Source organism: Haliotis rufescens, unplaced genomic scaffold, assembly GCF_023055435.1.
Source record: "Haliotis rufescens isolate VD_foot unplaced genomic scaffold, xgHalRufe1.0.p SCAF_12, whole genome shotgun sequence".
In the NCBI taxonomy this organism is placed as follows: Eukaryota; Metazoa; Mollusca; class Gastropoda; order Lepetellida; family Haliotidae; genus Haliotis; species Haliotis rufescens.
Window position 1 is genome coordinate 21,348,966 of NW_025963802.1, and position 18,638 is coordinate 21,367,603.

Below are 18,638 nucleotides of genomic sequence, written 5' to 3' on the forward strand. Positions count from 1 at the left end.
AAGCACATTCAACACTTGTGAACACCAACCACTCCCCCTCATGGAGGGCCCTCCAATGAAGCTTATGGCTGACCCCGATACTGCACCAGTTGCTTACCACACACCTGTACCAGTTCCTCTCCACTGGCAAGATGTTGTCAAAACTGGCTTGGATCAAGACGTCCGGCTACGTGTTATCGAGCCAGTACAAATAGGTGAACCTGTCACATGGTGCCATAGAATGGTTGTTTGTCACAAGAAGAATGGTAAACCAAGACGCACTGTTGACTTTCATGCTCTTAACGCACATGCAATCAGAGAAACACACCACACACAGTCCCCATTCCACCATGCCAGATCTGTACCGCACGGCAAAAAGAAGACTTGTATTTGATGCTTGGACTGGTTACTATAGCATACCCATTTGGGATGAAGATTCATCACACCCTGGGGAAGATACAGATATCTCACCGCCCCCAAAGAATACATTGCATCAGGAGATGGTTACACCTGGTGTTTCAATGAAATTGTTGCTGATGTACCTAACAAAACCAAGTGCGTAGATGATGCACTCCTCTGCGCTGATGACATTACAGAGTGCTACTTCTAAGCTTGCGCATGGCTTGACATCTGTGGTAGAACCGGCATCACACTGAACCCTGAGAAGTTTGTCTTTGCTCAGGATACTGTTCAATTTGCAGGCTTTGAGATAACACATTACTGTTCTGCCCTGTAAAAAGTACCTCCAAGCCATCTTGGACTTTCCCACACCAAGAAATATTACAGACATGTGGTCACGGTTTTGCCTAATCAACCAGGTATCTTATGCTTTCAGCATGGCAGAGAGGATGTCACCATACCATCAGCTATTGAAGCCTGGGACACCTTTTTGATTGGGATGACCACTTAGACATGTTGTTTAAGGAATCAAAGGAAGTCATTGTCACTGAGATTGAGGAGGGTATACAAATATATGACAAACTAAAGCCGACTTCCTTGCTATTGACTGGTCAAAAGGTGGAATTGGATTTTGGCTATTCCAAAAACATTTCAAATGCCCCAAGACAGTGCCTTTCTGTTGTCACAATGGTAGAAAATCACTCTGGTTGGCAGTCAATTCACCCATGCAGCTGAATCCCGCTACGCCCCTGTGGAAGGAGAGGCATTGGCAGTTGCTGATGCACTGGACAAAGCGAGGTACTTCATTCTCGGCTGTAATGATCTCACTGTTGCGGTCGACCACAAACCTCTCCTCAAACTGTTTGGCGACCGATCCCTCGAACATATCTCCATTGCTCGACTCCGAAACCTTAAGGGAAAAACATTGCACTACAAATTCCAGATGGTTCATGTACCAGGTGCAAAACACCACGCTGCTGATGCTGTGTCCTGCCATCCAACTGGCCACCCTGAGAAAATGGTGTTAATATATGATGTCGCAGCCATTTGCCATGATGACGATTTGCTTGACACCCCAACTTTCTCAAATGTCAGTCACATGATACTAGCCTCAATAAGATGGAGCGAGAAGCCTGACAGCATTGAGGACTCAGTTATAATCTCAGCCGTGGCATCAATCAGCTCCCTCCAGTCCATCACCTGGGACAAGGTTCGGGTAGCAACAAGCAGTGACAAGGATATTGTGAAGCTGGTGGAGATGATTGAATCAGGGATGCCAGAATTCCACCATGAATTACCAGCATCACTTCGCAAATACCATCAATCTCATCAATCTTCATATGGTTGATGGGGTTGTCATATACAAGGATCGAATCGTGATTCCCCCATTACTAGGACAGGATGTCCTGACTGCACTCCACTCCGCTCACCAAGGCGTGTCATCGATGATGGCAAGAGCTGAAGCATCTGTCTTCTGGCCTGGAATCACTCCAGCTATCACAGCCCTCAGAAACGATTGCAATCACTGCAACCGTATGGCCCCCTCCCAACCTTGTGGCCCACCCATGCCACCTGTCTACCCAGTCTACCCATTTCAATGTGTGTGTGCTGACTTTTTCCATTACAAAGGGATCAACTGCTTAGTGGTTGTCGACAGATACTCTAACTGGCCTATAGTTGAAAGAACTTCCAATGGTGCACCTGGCCTGATTGATTATCTATGCCGAACATTTGTCACCTTTGGCATTCCGGATGAGCTATCCTCTGATGGTGGCCCTGAATTCAGTCTCGGCTACCAGAGAGTTCCTTCGAACATTGGGTGTGCATCATCGCCTGTCATCTGTTTGCTTCCCACACAGCAATTGTCGAGCAGAGGTCGGTGTCAAGACTGTCAAAAGATTGATAATGAACAACACAGGACCTAACAGGGAACTTGACACTGAGGCCTTCCAACGTGCAATGCTACAATACAGAAACACTCCAGACAGAGACACCAAGTTATCCCCTGCGATGTGCGTCTTTGGTAGACCCCTAAGAGAAACCGACATATGAGGACGGCTGAACGGCTTACTGAGCACACCAAACAGCTACCACCCCTTGTTGTTGGGAATCTCGTCCGAATCCAAAATCACACAGTTCCTCATCTACTGAAATGGGACAAAACTGGATGTGTGATCAAAGTTTGCCAATTCGACCAGTATGTTGTACGTATGGGCGGCTCAGGCAGAGTGAGTCTGTGCAACAGGAACTTCCTCCACAAATACGCTCCTGTATATCCACCCACACCCACACCCACACCCACAGTCACAGTTGCTGATCATTTGCCAGGTCATATTCACTCGGTCATATTCACTCAACATCACCATCTGGTCTCAATGGTACACAATACCGACCTTTCTTGCAGAAGGCCTAATCCAGGCCCAGCAATGCCAACAGTAATCAGCCTGTTGCCCCCTCGCAGAAGGAATTAAACTTGATTGAACCATCATCCTGAGCCGTGCCAACAACGATGCCGTCCCTACTACCCGGCTTTCAACACCAGACTGTTGCTCCTCAACAACCTGCCGCACCGTCGTTGACAACGACACCAAATACAAAAATGCTACCATCCCCATGTCCCCATGTTTGAGTTACAATTACATGCCCATGTTTCTTTGTTGACCTATGTGTCTAATCTGTTGTCAACGCTTGTCTATTTCTTTGAAATTATATGTCACGCTGCTCACAATGCAGGGGCAATAAATCAGCCCAGAATCCACACCCCCATTGCGCAGATTGTACGCTCCCCTGTTCCTCAGTGTTGTCGCATTGTGACTTTGTTATATATATCAGGGTTTTGAGAAAACGACACACCATGTATAATTATGATATTTGATATGCAGTATTTGATGTGTTGTAGGACAATAACACATGTTCTATTTTATTTTTGTATTGTGATATTTGTCACAACTTAACTTTTAATATTTACTGCTGTGATTCATAATAAACATGTAATTTTGACTTATGCAAAGTAAAATGTGTATTTTAATTACCTTTATGTAAGGATGTATATTGCATAGATACTAAGTTATGATATTCAGTAAAATTCAGATGAGCTACAGAGCCTTGTTGTGGCTTTATTTTCTTTCTAAGCAGGAATAGATTATGCCAGTGCCACATGTGAACAATTCGGTTTTAGCAAAATCTAACAGCTTTGGTATTTGTTTTCAAATGAATGGTATGTAAATATATCGGTAGGATAGTATAACTGTCTACTCCCTGGGGGTGTTTCGGTGATGTGGAGGTTTTTGATCAACGTCATGAAAGTAGATCAATGCTAGATCAATGGCTGAGCAACAAATACTTAATATATCTTTTGCAGACCCTGGTGGCAAATCTGGGGTAACTTTCCACCGCCGACGAGGCTTTGCAGTACTGAAGAGAGACTCCCGTCAGATTCAAGGGGTGTTTCAGCTGGTGGATTGTCGTAGGCTTTGTCTAGAAGAGACAACATTTGTGTGTCAGTCATTTGAGCTTCTGCGAGAGGCCGGACTGTGTACTCTCTCTACGGTCACCTCAGAGCAGGCAGGAGTGGGCCTGGTGCGCTGGAATGGTTATGTCTTTGAGGAATGGACGTTCAGTACAGGTGGGAATTGCGTCAATATAGGGCCAGAAAGAATTTGTTGAAAATAGTATACCAACTAAGGTGTAATCAATTTTATCATATAATGGATAGGTTTGTTTTGGCAGGATAAAGCCAGTGGAAAAACCTTGTATCTGTTGGGGTCATTTACAGATAAATGTCGAAATAAAATAAAAGGTTTAGGTAGGTAATAGCAAACATGAGATTGCCCTTGTCTGTCAGCAATTGAATCAGAATCAATGATTAGGGACCTGGACAAATTACTAGGATACTTGTTATTGTGATCAAACGAGTACTGTAAAATACTGAAATCACATATCAAAAGGGGCGTAGCTGAGGCATTTCACATGTGTAGGTAACTTTTGAGATATATATTGTAAAATAATTAGCAAGAACGGTCAGAATATCAGTTCCTACACTGGAGTTAAGTAAATCTTTGTGGCTTGGGGTCTTTTCCAAAATTAAGAACAGTTGGATTTGGAGATATGTTCAAAATTTTACTTTGTTTCATTTTGTCACTGTGTAGAATATCTGAGTGCATTTTGCAATCCATTAACCAAAATGTTATGCCAGGCCAGGCAGAGTTTAAACAAACGTGATGGTTCTTTGACTAGAGTAGCTTCCCTTTGATAAAAAACAATTACTTTAGCAGGCAGACTGTCAGAAATAAAAATATTTATTTTGAAGATATAATGTAAGCATGACATTACACGATATAGAGGTTAATGTATTAGGAATAAACACTATGTATTCAGCTTACCAAGGCTCACTAAATACAATTTTTAATACAGGATATTGACCATCCCAAAACAAACCTACATAATAACCTCTATAAACTGTAGTATTTATTCAAACAAACCACATTTGCCATAGTGTAAGTTACAAAGAAACACATACTACTACTTCCAGGTGTCAGTGCTGCTCTTATTCCAAGCAACCCTCAGGCAAGTATCAAAAGTGTTCCTGAGAGTGAAGAATTTGCCCTGACTATGGCCTGTGAGTTCCCACGAGTAAAGACCGCGAATGTGAGTGTTGAGTACACAGTTGAGTGGCTTGTGGATGAAGACATTGTGGACATCACTGGACCCTTGGCATATGGTAATGAGGATGGAAATGTGCTACTGTACATGAATAGGACCTTCCTCACACAGCTAAAGTATGGAACAAAGGTATGAAATAATACCATTAAATGCCTGTAGGTCTTCAGCAACCCATTCTTGTCGTAAAAGACAACTATACTTGTCGTAAGAGGTGACTAACGGGATCGGGTGGTCAGGCTCCCTGACTTGGTTGATGCATGTCATCGTATTCCAATTGTGTGGATCAATGCTCATGATGTCAATCACTGGATTGTCTGGTTCAGACTCGATTATTTACAGACCGCTGTCATATAGCTGGAATATTGCTTAGTGTGGCGTTAAACATCAAACAAACAAACAAATTGCTCTCCATAAACATTTTATTGCAAAGATATATATATTTTTGTTTATTTATTTCAAAGGATGGACATTTTAATATAGACAAATACAAATTTCTAACTTGCACATTATGAATGTTAAATGTTACCATTTGTATGGATGTTACAATTGACTATTTTGTTGGTACAGTTGTCTTGTGCAGTAGTGGCTTGCTATCAAAGTAACTGCTCCAACACTACAGGAGCTATCAGGAGAAGTAACCTTATAGAGCTTGTTGTGAAGGTAAATTTCCACTTATCCAATTGGTTCAGGATATGCAAGTTCAACAGAGCACAGAGTAATACGAAAGAGTCAGTGTTGATGCTCCGATTATAGCAATGACATCAGAGCATACTCTTATCATTGTTGATCCTCTCAGCTTCATGACATAGTTTTTAATGTAGAATATACAACTTTACCATAAAACATGCATAACAAGTAATATTTACATTAGGTAATGTATGCTTCTGATTTTAAGAGCTCATGAAATACACACAGTTTATATAAAAAACACACACTCATGTAATAATCTTATCCTAATCTTGATAAGATCAAGATGAAAGTTGAATATTATTAATATTAATGTATGTAGTCAATCGCCAAACATTGTACCATTCCTGGGATCCTGTAGGAATGCCTGGTGTGTCTCTGTATGTGATTGTGATATGTGCTCCAGGTTAGAAGTGAGAGTGTGATAACTCTTGAGGAAGGTGGTCCAGCTACTCAGGTGACTGTCACATCTCAAGTGCCCCCATCCTTCATCTGTGACTCCTCAGACAACCACACAGACTGCACCATCATTGTACGGGCCCTGCTAAATGAGGACACCATGGACTACATGTGTGGATCAGGTGACATCATCAAACAAGTTGTGATTGGTGGAATGCCAAACCAATCCAAGTGCGGCATTGAGTTTACCATGTTCAACTGGCAAGACAAACAGCAGATCTCCCTGCTGGCTAAGCTAGACCGACTCTATGATGGAGATCACAACAGATCCCTGACTGTTGGCTACCAACTGATGTCAGTGTCCAGTGGGCTCTCTGACTTGCAGTCTCTCAGGACAATCAATGTGAGTCAGCATAACATGTTAAGGGAGTAATTGCTGAATGAACTACTGCACAATGTCATTTGCCAAGTGTAAACATCTGTGACAAGTTATCACATCAGTAGCTGGTAGTCAACATTGCTATCAAGGTACACCATAGATGGTTAGATAGTTGGTGTGAAATGAAAAGAAATAGAGGATATTTCATGTGTCGAGTGTATCTCCTCTCCCTCTGTCACGAGATGAGAGAAAGATGATATTTCATGAAACATGAAATATCCTTTTTATTATATACTTGTTGTGTAGATAGATGTCTACCAGAAAATTAATTATTTCATGAAACTGTAAAACCTTGAAACGTAAGTTTTCCCTACCTAACACACAGGGATGGTTCACCACCCCTTGTGTTTGCATCTAAGTAGTTTCGTGTGTACAAAATCTTAAACAACATAAACAAAAGTATCACAAATTATTTAGGGTCTAATATCATACATTTAGTTATAATTATATACAAAATCAACTTTGACAACAAATATTCTTAAGACCGCTGTTGGAAGCGAAAGAATACACACTGCTCAGGTAACAAAAATGGAGCTTTGCGAAACGAACAGTCTCAATTGACAAGTTAAATGAGAAATTTACAGTTTATAACAAAACATTTTTGAGAGAATAACAAATGGCAAGAAGTGATAATAACTCCATAAATGACCGTCTGTCTTTATTTTGACTTGTCAATGTGGAACTAACGTAAAAAGGATGTCAACAGTTTGTGTATGGGCTAGACACTTACAATAAAGGGAGACAATTTAAGGGGAGGCAACTCTGGTATGACAACAGTTGCATATCACTTTTATCAACTTCAGAAAACTCAGTCTTTCACACTAAAGTATAAAATAAAATTGTGTTTTTGATTAACTCATTGTTTTTAACCCAAATGTCCCTTGGTTGAGGAGATGTAGGAATCCCAGGGAATATCTGTACCAGAAAATCATCTTTTAACTTCCCTTACAAACTGCTGAATTTTGTACGTTAGTCTTTATTATCATGTTGAATAATGAAAGTAAAGGACATTTGGGAAGGTATTACCATGCTGTCACAATACAGTTGTACCACTATTGCGAATGTGATTTAACTATTGTAATACTATTTGCAGTAGTCACCCTTGTGTTTGTCACTAACTTCACTTCTTGTAAAATTATGATAATATCCCAAACATTTGACATACAAAAAAGTTCTTTTTCTGTGCTGATTTGATTGGAAAATGTTTTATATAATATCCTATAACTTTAAATTGTAGCCATGAAAACAATAATGCATGAGGCACTTCTTCTGGTTTCAGTTAACTATTGTGGATAAAGACCAGCAATCTTGGTGTGGATTTGCCTTTCCTTATGTAGCCACAGCAGATGGCAGGTTCTATGAGACGTATAACCAAGGGGAGTTTATTCTGTACAGACACAAGACAATGCCCTATGAGGTACAGTACAAGTGGTATAGTTATTAACCACACCAGGTGTTCTGAAGACGATGACAGCAATATTCCAGCTGTATGATTGCAGTCTGTAAATAATCGAGTCTGGATGAGACTATTCAGTGATTGACATCATGAATATTGACCTCACAATTGGGATATGGTGACATGCATCAACCAAGTCAGTGTGCCTGACCACCTGCTTCCGTTAGTTGCCTCTTACAACAAGCATAGTTGCCTTTTCTGACCCAGATTTTCATGGGTGGTCATCCATAACAAAAGGATAAATCATGTGAACATTGTAAAACAGAATTTGAGAGTTTGAATCCGGCATTCTTAGCCTTAAAATAAATATTTCTTTTTTGCCTTCAGTCCAACATAGGTATTATGTTCTGAGGGTATTCGTGTGAATTGCTGACTGAGACTGTAGCTGTGATTGAATGCAGTATGATTGTATCCTAATAGTATCGAGCATGGAGCCATGTATTGTATTACTCCAGACATGATTAAACACATATTAGGCTATTGTGATATTGCAGAAGATTTATGATGACATGACATTAAATCCCATTGTATGACTCATGTATACAGGGATATAAGCATGTGAGCAGCACAATAATCTCAACCATTTTAATATATGTCACCCTCAGGTACACGTGTTCACTCAGACCAGAACGTGTGGGCTGGCTGTGATGGCTGGTGATGATGTCATCATGGTGGATAGATGTGGACCCAGCATCACTAAGTCTGTCACTGTCAAAGTCCATCAGAATGGACAATTGACACCAGGGTTGGCCATCTCAACTTCAGGAAGTGGAAACAAGCTACAGGTCAGATTATGGGTTATATCTATTGTTGAAAAGATTATATAAAATCCAAGTTCCTCCCACTCGGTGGCCTGCTTAATATGCATGGGTTTGAAACCACACCAGTGGTTGAGGTTTCACCAAAGTGCTAAAGGCTAAGAAACACAACATTTGGAGTTTCGTTTAACACTGACCTAGCGTGATAACACTGATATGAGTGATATACTGTTTGAATTAAAGCCCATGTCACTTATCCTTCTCACAATGAAGCTACGTACATGTTCCAGATAAGCCTGCCAACTGGAACGCACATCACTGTCCGCCTCAGAGGTAATAACTTCCAAGACATGGACATCTCTGTCACTTTGTCACCTGTTGATTTCAACAACACCTTAGGTAAGTCAAAGTCAGTAGTTTTGAAGGAACATTAAGTCCTGCTACCTGATGCAGTATGTTTCTATTGTAGGTGTTAGTAACCAGCAGAACTAAGTTCCAAGGATCTCTGTCTCACAGTTTTCTACTGTTGTTTCAGGACTGTGTGGATCGTATGATGGAGATGTCTTGAATGACCTGGAAATGATGGATGGATCCATCTATGAAAGACCTGGATCAAGGCCTGATGTCTTCTCCCTCTCATGGCGGTCAGTAACATCACACATATAACAATGTTAAAATAATGCCTTGCTCGAGTTTTACATATTTTACATGTTTTGAATTTTTTTTATTATAAGTATTTATGTCTGAAAAAAACATTTGATAAAGTTTTTATTTCTATTTTGATCTTAATAATTTTTCAATGCTTTCATTTGCAAAAATAACTTTCTTGAAATGGTTCTAATCATATGGTGATTTCATACTGTTTGAGTGTGTGTGTGTGATGTCAATGCTCATTGCTCACAAGTGTTATTTTATAACCAGCTTGGCCATTTTGGGCCTAAATACAATAAATAGTATGAGGTGGCACCTTTGACCTCAGTTCCATCCATGCTAGCTGGTTCCTGTACTCTCTCACACCAACTGATTACCCATGATGAACATAATTATTTAATAATGAATCGTGTAGAATATAAGGACAGAAATGTCATCATTAGTAACTGAAACAACAAAGGGTTTAATCAAATTTTATAGACAATACATTATGCCAATCACCTGATGTATGCCTTTTTTCAGAGTGCTTGTAAATATGACATTGTATGGCGGGTACTGTCAGGAGGCAGTGATGACTGAGTTGTCAAGGTTCTGTGACTGTCTTGATGGTCGCAATGACACCTGTGATGACAGACTGGACATTATGCCTTGTCCAGGGACTGCAGATATAGAGTTCACGGGTATGTGGAATCCTGAATGTCATCCAGTAGATTTATTAGAATTGCAATGGATAAATATGCCTACTGTATGACCTTCATTCACATAGAAGATATTATTTGAGTGTTCATGTCAGCCTGTGTTCACTCGTATAATGTAATGTTCTATTTTTATGAACCCTGATATGTTTGCCCTTGTAGGTAATAGATATACCAAATGTATGACTTTCATTCACATTAGGATATGCTTCTCCATTGATATGCGCTACTGTATTACTACACTTGTAGGGCTTGTGGATCCTGAACCGGACTGACATGTATTGTGACTTTGTTGTTCAGACATGTTTGTGGTCCACAATTTATGTGGAGCTTCTTCTCGTGGTGTGTAGCCAGCTTCCCTGTCCATGTGAGCTCCCCATCCTGGACTGTTAACCTGTCCATGTGAGCTCCCCATCCTGGACTGTTAACCTGTCCATGTGAGCTCCCCATCCTGGACTGTTAACCTGTCCATGTGAGCTCGCCATCGTGGACTGTTAACCTGTCCATGTGAGCTCCCCATCCTGGACTGTTAACCTGTCCATGTGAGCTCGCCATCGTGGACTGTTAACCTGTCCATGTGAGCTCCCCATCCTGGACTGTTCATCTGTCCATGTGAGCTCCCCATCGTGGACTGTTAACCTGTCCATGTGAGCTCGCCATCGTGGACTGTTAACCTGTCCATGTGAGCTCCCCATCCTGGACTGTTAACCTGTCCATGTGAGCTCGCCATCGTGGACTGTTAACCTGTCCATGTGAGCTCCCCATCCTGGACTGTTAACCTGTCCATGTGAGCTCGCCATCCTGGACTGTTAACCAGTCCATGTGAGCTTGCCATCGTGGACTGTTCATCTGTCCATGTGAGCTCCCCATCGTGGACTGTTAACCTGTCCATGTGAGCTCGCCATCCTGGACTGTTAACCTGTCCATGTGAGCTCGCCATCCTGGACTGTTAACCTGTCCATGTGAGCTCGCCATCGTGGACTGTTAACCTGTCCATGTGAGCTCGCCATCGTGGACTGTTAACCTGTCCATGTGAGCTCGCCATCCTGGACTGTTAACCTGTCCATGTGAGCTCGCCATCGTGGACTGTTCATCTGTCCATGTGAGCTCCCCATCATGGACTGTTAACCTGTTCATGTGAGCTCCCCATCATGGACTGTTAACCTGTCCATGTGAGCTCGCCATCATGGACTGTTCACCTGTCCATGTGAGCTCCCCATCCTGGACTGTTAGCCTGGATGCATCTGGAAACAGATGATGTTCGGGCACAGGGAATTTTAAGGGGATCCTTGTCATCACAATCTGCTGATAATTCTGCCAATTCAGATTCTACCACAGTTCCGATGGAAACTGTACTAAGGTGTCTCCATATTTGCTGATCTTGTCGAGTTCAACCATACTTGGATTAGTCATACCGGTATTTGAAACCTTCCTCCGAAACTTAGATCCTGCATAGACGTTAATGTCCGCAAGCATGATATCCACCAACAAAACGACTAGTTGGGATGATCTGTTTCTTCTATGATCATATCCTTGGTTTTCCGATATCGATCTTCTGGAGGGCATAAGAAACCCTAGTGTAATAGGAATCTTGCTCCTACATAAATGCAATCATGCACAGGTTTGGTTTGGGACTTTGTAGGGTGTACAAGGAACCCCAGTAGTTGTGTGCAGACTATCATATTCTGCTGGTGTTAAGGTTTAACAAAATAAAAGAATCGGTTCTCAGGCAATGGATTTGAAAAAAGGGTGTGGGTGACGGGTTTTTGTTTTGTTTTGTTATTTGTTCAAACTAGTATGTAACCAAATAAACAGTTGTGTACAATTAACCTGAGAAAGGGCCTCCCTATATAAATCTATTCCTTGATAAAGAGCACACAACACAGGAAATAGCATGTGAACAAATCCGTACTGAAGTTAGTCCTGTTATTACACTCTCTGGCTTTAAAAGTGTTCATTGTGTATCTGAACTTACATTTGTAATTCATTATATAACTTATATCTGAGATCTCATTCAATTTTGTTTACATTTATTTCGGCGAATTCATGTAACTGATCGGTTAATCACATCAACACACCATGAACTCACCTTGAAACGAACACTAGTCATTAGAGTCTGAGATACAAAGTCTTTCGGTCGTTCTACCACTGTATTGGAATTTCTTTTCAGTTATGACATTGGCCATGACATGAAGTAGTTTGAAATCACCCATAGATCGGGGAAAAAATGGATGAACAGCTGATTGCTATTTCAAGCATATTTTACGAGACAAATACACATGTAATCTTAATCTCTGCGTTTGAAACATTGTCCAGCATTCAGTATACAAATACCACTGAATTTGTAAATCATCATGTCTAGTGATGTTTTATTGTAAATTTCATGTGTTCATTGACCAAACTTGCAAACGGTAAAACAAGCACTCAAACTCTGATGGCCGCCATAACCATAAAACGAAATGCGCATGTATAAATGGAAATAAAAACAAAACGTATGGCGGACTATGTGATGATGCAGCGGTGCCTGCCTATTTTTTTAGCCTAAGATACCACATTATCATCCAGGAGAAAATTTGGGCTACATCAGCACAAGGTCTCAGCTCATGACAAACACATCAAATAAATAAGGACATCAGAAACATAATCAACATTAAATGTGGCTCTAGCGAATAAATGTTTAACAATTATTTATCAACAAAACATATCATAAAACCTGGTACTAGCAGGTATGAATGATTTCTGTTTCCTGTTTGCTCTCAACATAGACAATCGTAGTCAGTGGGAAGAAGGAAGAAGCGAATGTAAAACATGCAGATTATCGCTTACTACTTTCTTTTCTTTATTACTGTCCTGTTGCTTCTTGTCCTGATGCTACTGACAGGAAGTCATATATGGAGCCACACCAGATGAATGTGTGCAAACATGATGATCTGTACTGTGATGTGAGTGAATGGCAATGGGAATATGCAGAATGAGAGTATGAGAAGTTTTCATTTAATATAATTGGGATCCAGGATGCATAGGTACATGTAGGTAGGCTTTTTTGAGGTCCAAACTGATCAAACAGTCTCCCATCCAGAGAACAGTTTGTAGTTTCTTTACTGATTCCATCTGGAATTTTAGTGGGCAAAAACAGAAATAATTGACCATGACCATGCGCATCTCTGATGTGTTTTTCTTCAGGACAAGGAGTAAAAGCCTTTAGTTTGTTCTGTTTTGTCAAATACTTGAATGACTTGAATGGTGATCAATGACCACAAAACCAAGTTCCCGGTCACCAACTTGGTCCCCAGCAGATGAAATTGTTGGCCTATTGGCCGGATAAAAGTTATGTAAATGTAATTAATATCTGTCCCTTACAACTTTGAGCATCCGGTGGTCAGTTGAAATATGGTTCCGCTTCTCGGCATATAGCATAATTTTTTTTTAAGACATCCCTCCAGCTGGTCCCTGAGTTGGCGTTAGGTTGAAGTCTGGTATTCAAGAATCTAAATCTGTAGTTCTAGGGTCTAAAGATATGTCCCTCCAACTTGGGGTCTGAAATTATTCCTTTTCTGAAGTAATGTATCTTCTTTTGGGTGTTCCTGAAACCCACAGTGTCCCACTGTCTGTCACTGACTTTTTGGTTTGTTCTTTTGGTCCCCTATTCCTATTCCCTTTTTGGTACCCCCTTCTGGACCTGTGACAGCAAGTGTTGTATCTGGCCCAGTATCAGCTGTGATTGCATCCTGATATGTGATGATAAATGATCTTCCTGCGTTTTTGTATTGGATGAAGCCTATTTGGTCCAACCTCTTCAAGAGGGGTTTATCTCCTGGCATGCCGCTGTACGATTCCTGAATAGGAGGTATGTCTTGTGCATGATCCACTCAGTACCTGGATGGTAACCATTCTTCACGGTCAATTGCCATGCCCCTCTTGGTAGGCTTAGATGGCCGCAGCTGGTGTTGGTGTATCTACCTGTTCTCATGAGTCCATGGCCAGCGGTCTGATGACCCTGCCATGGGATATCCCTACTCCAACTGAACCCATGGATTGTGGCCTCCTGACCCTACTGTGCAGTGTCCCTAATCCAACAGTGATCAGATCTTCTTGGGAACCCATGAATGGCAGCCTCGCAACCCTACAGTGCAGTGTCCCTCCAACATCCCCGGTTGTCATATCTCCCCTGTTAACCAGATCCCAAAGTCATCTGTCTCACTGTTGGCTTCTTGACCAGGGAATACTACTATACTGGGTCATGTCATGTTCCAGCTTCTTGATGTGGTCCATGTCATTTTGTTATGGAGAACCCCTGTCAATCAAGGCATGCACGTCAGCTATGTTTTGAGCATCGACTCAAAATTTGCTGAATGTGATACCAGAGGTGCTTTTTGATTGACTTGCTGCCTTGAAAGCCACCAAAGTAGACTTCCCCTTCAATCTGGCTCATTTCTCAGATGATGTAGAAGCTGTCTCCCTGGCTTTCTTTATCTCGTTTCTTTATTGCTTTTTCCCAAGTGTCCACCATCTTGTTGAACAAAGCCTCAGAGAGAGAGAGAGGAGCACATTGGACATCTCTTATTGAGTGTGCAAAGAGCATCTCTGCACCTCCAGCAAGTCACATGCAGATCTCTCGAGTACATGCCAGTGGAGAAGTGGATGCCATTGTCTCAACAACATGTCACTAAATATACTTATGTGACCAAGTTCAACTTCATCACCCCAAAACAAGGTTCTTCAGTATCGTATGATGTTAAATGAAAAAAACCTTGAAATCAACATTAAAACTACCAAAGGGAACTATGATTGTTTAAGATGTTGACTCTAGCACACACAGGAATGATTTGAGGTTTTCCCACTTTGTGCATGTGCAGAACAATGGCAGAGGAAAAGTTTTCCTCCACCATTGTTCTGCGCATGCACAAAGTGCAAACTATTTTGCACATAACTTATTAGGGTCAGCTGATGATGAAGAGGACTTCGGTTAAAAACCGAGAGGATTTTTATTGTGTGATGGCAGTTGAAATACAGGATTTTTGCAATGATGTAAGAGAGGTATGGTATTCGCAGGAATAACTAGAATTATGCTCCTCTGTATTACTACAGATATGCTAGATTGTATTGATACAGATATACTCCACTGTATTAGTACAGATATGCTCCACTTTATTACTATAAATATTCTCCTCTATTACTATGAATATGCTCCTCTATTACTATAAATATGCTCCTCTACTACTGTAAATATTCTCCTCTATTACTGTAAATATGCTCCTCTATTACTATAAATATTCTCCTCTATTACTATAAATATGCTCCTCTACTACTGTAAATATGCTCCTCTATTACTATAAATATTCTCCTCTATTACTGTAAATATGCTCCTCTATTACTATAAATATTCTCCTCTATTACTGTAAATATTCTTCTCTATTACTATAAATATTCGCCTCTATTACTATAAATATGCTCCTCTATTACTATAAATATGCTCCTCTGTATTACTATAAATATGCTCCTCTATTACTCTAAATATGCTCCTCTATTACTATAAATATGCTCCTCTATTACTATAAATATGCTCCTCTATTACTATAAATATGCTCCTCTGTATTACTATAAATATGCTCCTCTATTACTCTAAATATGCTCCTCTATTACTATAAATATGCTCCTTTATTACTATAAATATGCTCCTCTATTACTATGAATTCGCTCCTCTATTACTATAAATATGCTCCTCTATTACTATAAATATTCTCCTCTATTACTGTAAATATGCTCCTCTATTACTCTAAATATTCTCCTCTATTACTATAAATATGCTCCTCTATTACTCTAAATATGCTCCTCTATTACTATAAATATGCTCCTCTATTACTATGAATACGCTCCTCTATTACTATAAATATGCTCCTCTATTACTAAAATATGCTCCTCTATTACCATAAATGTGCTCCTCTATTACTATAAATATTCTTCTCTGTTATCATAAATGTGCTCCTCTATTACCATAAATATGCTCCTCTATTACTATAAATATAATATGCTCCTCTATTACTATAAATATGCTCCTCTATTACTATGAATACGCTCCTCTATTACTATAAATATGCTCCTCTATTACTATAAATATTCTCCTCTATTACTGTAAATATGCTCCTCTATTACTCTAAATATTCTCCTCTATTACTATAAATATGCTCCTCTATTACTCTAAATATGCTCCTCTATTACTATAAATATGCTCCTCTATTACTATGAATACGCTCCTCTATTACTATAAATATGCTCCTCTATTACTATAAATATGCTCCTCTATTACCATAAATGTGCTCCTCTATTACTATAAATATTCTTCTCTGTTATCATAAATGTGCTCCTCTATTACCATAAATATGCTCCTCTATTACTATAAATATAATTTGCTCCTCTATTACTATAAATATGCTCCTCTATTACTATAAATATGCTCCTTTATTACTATGAATATGCTCCTCTACTACTATAAATATGCTCCTCTATTACTATAAATGTGCTCCTCTATTACTATAAATGTACTCCTCTATTACTATAAATGTGCTCCTCTATTACTATAATATGCTCCTCTATTACTATAAATACGCTCCTCTATTACTATAAATATGTGTCTATGTATTACTACAGATGTGACCAGTAATGTAGGCCTCCCAACAGCCTCTAGCAAATGTGAGGAGTCAGCATCTTCCATGTTCCACTATGAAGCCGACTTCCAGCCACGGGTGAGACGAACATGGACATTCATTTGTTACAACACTAAACAGAACTAAAACAATGATATCTCAAGGTTAAACGTAGGTTGTGATGTAAAACATGGTTACTGGGGCCATGCCATATCTGTTTACGCTTATGAATCCATGTATGACTTGTGTATAATATCAATAATTCCCATGCTAACTTAGTTGTTTGTAAGAATAGATAAATGTAAGCGTTGTTAGAGACTGTACCTACTCTCTACCTCCAGACATATGAATGGCCAACAGCTTCCAACAGAACTGAGTCTGATGTTCAAGACATTTGTCGGTCAGTGATCAATGGCTCGGATGTACTGTCCCAGTGTGCACAGCTTGTCCCCTCTCACTTTGACTGGGCTATGCACCTCTGCATTCAGAGAGTCAAGGTAACTGAATTGTCTTACATCTTTTCTACATACTCTCATGTTTTCAGTACACTTGTTGCCACTACCCCTGTCTGTTTTACCTCACACCTAACAGAGTATATTTTTATGCAAGTGATAATGCTTATCAGGATTCTGGTTCACTGTACTTTACAGAGATTTAAACAGTGGTAATATATGTGTAATATTCATTTTAAAATGCTTACAGAACCCAAAGCCAAGCTCGTAATGTTTGCCATTAATTATTCCTTAATTCTCACATGTTACAATTAAGTGAGCTTATAATGAAATAACTTGAGTTTTGTTTGATACTTTTAATTGAGCTTTTTTCTTACCCCATAATAGTAAGTCAATGACTGCATATGATTTTTGTCATTACCTTCATAGAAACAGTCTGCTAATAGGACTGTGAAAAACATTCAAATGACAATCAACTTGACAATGAAATGATCCTGTTTCCATCAAACTTACTTCTCGTGGCCTTTTCAGTTATATGGTGTCTTCTTAATGTCATTTAGAACAGCAAAATACCATGGCACAAACAACATATGCATGTATTGTCTCGCAATACACCAAATGTATTAGAATTGTGTGAATCTCCATCTTAGACAAAAAGTACAAAATATATTGAAGTCAGGACACAGATAGGGGAGATTTCAACAACAAAAACAACCTACACAGGAGGACCCTCACCAGAATATGTGTGTACATATATATTTTGAAAGATATAATCTCAGAATGTGTTCCATGGAGCTTTCTGATGCCAGTAGAGAAGCCTGTAGAATGGCATCAATCAAAACTGCTGAGAACCTTTATCCAAGGCATTATTTATAAGTCTGCATGAATGGTCCCAGCCAGCCACTTAGAAATGTATGAAGCAGCTACATTTATCCCCACTAAGGTGTATGAAATGAAAACAACTCCGATGCTGACATGTTATTAAAGCCTTGAGTCATTTCATATTCTTCATGTACAAATTTAAGGTACAAACTGGGTATAAAAACTTGTCTGGGTCTATTGCATCCAATGCATGAAACAGTGAGGAAGCTACTACCAGTGTTAGTACCTCAGAAGGATGCAATGAATAGTCCTGGGTCCTCTTGCACAGAAAATCTAAGCTACAATTGTTGTGATCGTGATCTTAGGTTTCAGCTACAATCTCAATCCACTTGCACAATTAGGCTAAGATCATTGTAGGCTACAATCGATACTTACAACTGGCCCGGACCAGTCTTTAGCCCTTACAATCGACCAAGTGCTATTTTGTGAAGAATATGGCAGATTTATAAGGAGATAACAGGTTTTTAGAGACAGAACGATGCAACTGGAGATTCTAAGTGACAAGGGAGGAAACTCTACATAGCTGTCACCAATG

The 18,638-nt window shown here is 39.9% G+C and overlaps 1 protein-coding gene across 2 annotated transcripts in view; it reads left to right on the plus strand.

Annotated features, from left to right (window-relative positions):
- LOC124150009 overlaps positions 1–18,638 on the plus strand; it is a 359,724-nt gene that overhangs the window by 70,585 nt on the left and 270,501 nt on the right. For both annotated transcript variants that reach the window (XM_048393436.1, XM_046521880.2), the window contains exons 35-45: positions 3,740–4,003; positions 4,910–5,169; positions 5,608–5,700; positions 6,134–6,529; positions 7,845–7,982; positions 8,627–8,806; positions 9,070–9,178; positions 9,315–9,423; positions 9,953–10,110; positions 16,774–16,868; positions 17,111–17,266. In XM_048393436.1, coding sequence (XP_048249393.1) covers positions 3,740–4,003; positions 4,910–5,169; positions 5,608–5,700; positions 6,134–6,529; positions 7,845–7,982; positions 8,627–8,806; positions 9,070–9,178; positions 9,315–9,423; positions 9,953–10,110; positions 16,774–16,868; positions 17,111–17,266 — 1,958 coding nt within the window. The remainder of the gene's footprint in view (positions 1–3,739; positions 4,004–4,909; positions 5,170–5,607; positions 5,701–6,133; positions 6,530–7,844; positions 7,983–8,626; positions 8,807–9,069; positions 9,179–9,314; positions 9,424–9,952; positions 10,111–16,773; positions 16,869–17,110; positions 17,267–18,638) is intronic.